This window comes from Notothenia coriiceps, unplaced genomic scaffold, assembly GCF_000735185.1.
Source record: "Notothenia coriiceps isolate Sejong01 unplaced genomic scaffold, NC01 NC01_scaffold00000038, whole genome shotgun sequence".
Lineage (NCBI taxonomy): Eukaryota > Metazoa > Chordata > Actinopteri > Perciformes > Nototheniidae > Notothenia > Notothenia coriiceps.
In genome coordinates, this window is record NW_011332739.1 from 1 (window position 1) to 4,934 (window position 4,934).

A 4,934-nucleotide genomic window follows, 5' to 3' on the forward strand; every position below is an offset into this window, starting at 1 on the left:
ATTTCTGTCCAAACAGAGAAGAATGTGTACCTTGGATGTTCCACATAGAGATGGAGAATGGTGTCATTGAAGTGGTCATTGTGAAGAATACACTCTTTTTTTTTTAAATGAGATAAACAGGTGTGAGTGTGTGTTAAGTTAAGTCTTATACGACCTGACTCATCAGTTTGCTGCATATAAGGCTTAGGAGGTGTGTGATCTCTCCCAGGTCGGCTCCGTTTCTGCCGATGTTTGGTGGGGTCTTCAGTGCAGTGGCGTAGCTTTTCTGAGCTGGTTGCTGAAACGGGGGGCAGGGCTGATATCCTGGTATGGGCCTTGAGTTTATTGGAGTGGTGCTGGCCTGTCTTGCTTGTATGGCTCTGGTTCTGGGTGGGTGGCTCTGAAGGTGAGGTAATAATGGTGGAGTGGGGTAGGGGCCTGATCCAAGGGGATATCTGCGATTGAATTTAGCCATGAATTACACATATGATGTTTGTCAATCGTAAAAGACAATTTCCATGTCAAAAAAGTCACAGTTTGTCGTAAAACTGTTGAAATATAAGACTAAAAAATACGCAACTAGAAAGACTACAAATCCCAGAGTCGCGTAAGTGATACCATAACTGACGTCACAATTGTTTTCCTCCACCAAATAAGAGATAGCTAAGATAAGATAACTTTAACAAGATGCCTGTGTGCTTAGTACCAGGTTGTTATCATACCAGCAATGGGTCTTGCTCGTTCTTTCGCTTCCCGTATGATGAAAGGACCAGCAGTGGCTTGTTCAAGTTAGCTACCTAGCTAGTAGCAAGCACGCTAGTTAGCATTACAGCCTTAGCCTTGTTGTTTTTATTAGCCTTAACATGAAGTAACATCAAGTAACCCAAAATGTTAAACAGTAAGAGTAGTAGTCATATTTCGTGAACCCTTTGAAGAATGCTGTCACACCGGTGTTATCATTCTATAGTACACCATTTAAGCCCCGGGGAGAAATGCTAACGCTACATTAGCATCGGCGATCTTTTCTACTTCATGCTATCTGCACAAATGGTTGACATTAAACATTAAAAAGATCAGGCAGTTCAGAGAGAATCAAAGGAAGGCAGGCAGGCAGGCAGCTTTGCATGACATTCTTCTGATAGTGAGGGTAGTCAATCCCTTTTTTGACAAGACAGTAGTGACGGCCATCTTGGTGACGTGTGTTGTTGTGCGAGTCTGCTAGACCAGAGATGTAGTTCATTGATCGTTTCACACAAAAACGATCAATGCAAAGCCGGCGAGTCGGGCGGGAGGACGTTAGTGTCCACGACAGTGGCCGCAGGTAACGTAATGTCCCCATGATCTGAACTGTTATTACCTGCATTAGATGCAGTATTATTATTATTGTTATTATATAATATCTTTCACTTTTCCTTTTTTGTTTTTTTTTCGCCTTTCATTCTTCAAATGAGTGTGCATAACGACTCAACTGAGGGTGCAATGCACCCTTATGCACCCCGGTAGAACCGGGCTTGCCTCCATCATGGTAAATACAATAACGTTTGTTTGTTTTTGCACCCATTTTTCATGAGCTGAAATCAAAGATCTAAGACTTTTTCTATGTTCTATTTAAAATGTGTGTTACTTCACAGTTTTACGACACATTATTATTTTTTTGACTTGCAAAATTATCTTTTAAATTGACAAACATCATATGTGTAATTCGTGGCACAATTCAAACGGGATCGAAAGATGATCTTACTCTCTCCATTGACTTCAATACATAATTTTTCCAAAATAAGGTCCCATGGAGCTCCCCCGGAAGGGGAGGGACTTCGCCACTCTATTGGAAAAAAGCTTGGATTGCTGCTCATACCAGGTCTAATAATATAAAAAATAATACAGCTTCTGCGTTTTGCCCTGTGGACCACAGTAGCTATTACACGTTTTTTGTAAGGCTGTGTTGCGTGAACTTACCAACTTTTCAATTGTGATACAACATGAACACCGCCACCTACATTGTAGCAAAGTTATATTCATATGTATATTTGCATCTCTAAAGACACAAGGGTACATGTAGATCTCATGTCTTTCATCTGAAATCCAGGTCCTTTTAATGAGTCGGCCCACCGCAGCAGACAGATGCTGGCGGGGGTTTCTAAACAGCGATGTGCTCTACAGAACGGCTTCTTCGATCAGTCCTTCAAACGGATATTTGAGCGAGAAGCTCTGAGTGACCCTGTGAGACTGGCCCGGCAGAACCGCAACCAGCAAAACAACAAGAACCTTGGCAAGGCCTTCCTGCCCTGTAACAGAGTCACACAGCCGTGAGAGATTACACACACACACAGACAATAACACACACATATACAATCATGCATGAATCCTCTCACAGTCGTATCGTCTCCCTCCAGCTGTGGGTCAGGCAGTTACTACGGGACTCTGTCAGGACCGTTGGAGGCCATGAGTCCGCTATCAGTCACACAGAAAGCCCACCGCTCTCCTGGACGCAACATCGTCACCTCCCCCTCCAAGAAAGGCAGTGGTTACAGGTTTATGGCAAGAACTCTTTCATAAGCACAGCATAATGTAACTTATTGTTTTCTGTATATTCTGGAACAACTAAGATACTACAGTGTGTCCTGTTCTTTTCTTATAAACCGTCAACTCAAACATATTTGATTGAATATTACGAACAGTTCTAAGGATGCTATGGCTAACCTATCACTTCTCCTGCAGCTATCCCAATGTGACTCTATCCAGAATTGAGTTGTATGCGTCCGACCCATACAGCAGAACCAGAGAAGTTCTAAAGGTAACGCTTTTAAAATAATTCTGGATTACTATGTTATACCTTTGGGCCTTATATTACTTTTTAGTTTCGGAGATTATTTATCTTGGTTATTATAATACCATATTCACCAAAGTACTGACATTGATGGATGTGGTAACACAACAACTTTCTATAAAGAAGTCAGAGGGGGCAACAAACTAGACAATCAGCTGATCAGATGTGGTGGTAAATAAGTCAGGAGGTTAGAGCAATTATTTGGCAGGTTTATTAAGTGTGCCTTTACTGTAGTCAGTTGTAAAAAAAATGCTCAAGGACATTTGTCTTATTTATTTCTAACTTATCCCTTTTTTATTGGACAAGGTAGCAAATCTTTCAAAAAAAGTTTGTATCATTTTTGTTTATTTTCCTGCTTTAGCAAGAGTTAGCTCCCCAGGTGACATATACCCTGTCCTATAAAATGACATACGTATATAAAGTTGTGGCCATGTCGACCATCCTAATGTGTACTATCGACACCCGTTTTATTATTGTCTGTAAACCTCTCATGTGGAGAAGTTTACGCTTTGAAACAAAAGCTTCATTAAAACTGGATGGTGACAAAGTAAAGTTATTTCATAGAAATCCTTTGTAAAGACATTACGGTGAATTACGCATTTTTACAATTTCTTTTACAAACATTTGCTTTAATAAGAACTACTTACATCAATTTAGACATATATTTTCAACCTTGAGTTAAGAATAAATGTGTTTGTGTTTGTGTATGGTACAGAAGGAGGCAGCAATCCATCACTCCAAGTTAAAAGATGGCCCCTTCAGACTCAACCTCCATCCAAGAGATTATTTCCAAGGCAACCCATACCATAGTGACAAGCCCCTCCCACCCGCAAACAAGCCCCTCTCATCTGACCAGAAGATTTCTGTAGTCCCCTTCAAGCCCCCGTCCCCCAACAAAAAGGTAATTCCTCCGTCTGCTGCACCACTGCAGGGTCAGAGGGAAAAAACTGTTTCTGGCCAAGTGGCCATTCTTTAACCCGCTATATATCTGTTGTATATTTAACCTTTTCACATGTATCTGTGTATTTGTGTGGCTCTATCTTGTGTCAGATTGGAGGAATGAAAGCAGGGACGTTTGGCTCCTACCCCATGCATTCTGCTGATCCATACGCCCTCCGCCGATCCAAACAAGCTGTTCAGGAGCCAGTGTTCTATCCCGCTCCTGGTCCCAAGAGTGTACCTGTCAAGAGTATCATCTCTGTCAATGTGAACAGGTTTGACCCCTACCTCTATTCTTCTTCTTGCCTTTATTTTTTTTCACTTGGAATGCTTTCAGGTGCCACAGATCATCTCAACTGTCTAATTTGAGTAGTAATCTTTTCTTCTGATGCTGCATTTACTGAGATTTTACTGAGTTACCTTGGTTGGTTATTGGCTAATGGTTACACAAGCCAAAAAATCGTTATGACATCATAAAGTGGCCAAAATCTTATCAGCTCATTTTCAGACAGGTTTTTATATAAATGGATCGGAAGGCTTCAGTAGAAGCTGCTGGGAGTCCCAGCATAGGTTGCGTTGAAGCTTGCCGGTGTTGGGTTCAGAATTCCAGAAAAGACAGACAACTTCTAAGTTTAACTATTTATTGTAAAGAGAGCAAAAGATATATTTTACTTGGCCAAGGACTCATCACGTCTTTGGGAATCGCAGGCAGCAAAGCTGTAATCTGTAACCACCAAATCCGTCAAGAGCCTCGAACCTCGTGCGTGCATACATTTTATTACACAGGGCGTTGCCCGTACATTTATGATTGGTCAAGACTAGCTGAAGAGAAACCGCGGTTTAGACTTGGTTCTCTTTGTTTGGTGCGCAGACTCAGATAGAGTCTCTTGGCAACACGATCCTCCAATCAGCATTCGGCCGGCCTGTGGAAGTCCCTCCCTACTCTGGCTCTGTCATACGTAATTTGTTTTCTCTAACGTTTCTTCAGATATAGTGGGAAACCATAATGTTGTTTCCTAGTTTTCCGGGGGAGCGCGGCTCCATACAAAGTGAAGGCCGGTACTATGTGCTGTTCTGACTACCTCTTTGTGTTCTCTCAGTCTCTGCACTCGACCTTGTTACTTTCAATATTGCAAGGTAAACACTTTCTCATGTAACTTTTCCCTTCGTTCCTGTCCACCCCATCAAA

At 41.8% G+C, this 4,934-nt stretch overlaps 1 protein-coding gene across 1 annotated transcript; it reads left to right on the forward strand.

Annotated features, from left to right (window-relative positions):
- Nucleotides 1–1,482: 1,482 nt before the first annotated feature.
- On the forward strand, nucleotides 1,483–4,882 carry cfap96 (cilia and flagella associated protein 96; the record flags this gene model as incomplete). The annotated part of the gene is made up of 8 exons (XM_010781031.1): nucleotides 1,483–1,504; nucleotides 1,761–1,837; nucleotides 2,066–2,285; nucleotides 2,373–2,510; nucleotides 2,698–2,773; nucleotides 3,522–3,707; nucleotides 3,857–4,082; nucleotides 4,846–4,882. Coding segments are annotated over 8 exons (982 nt in total), but the record flags the coding sequence as incomplete, so codon positions are not given.
- Between the last annotated feature and the right edge of the window lie 52 nt (nucleotides 4,883–4,934).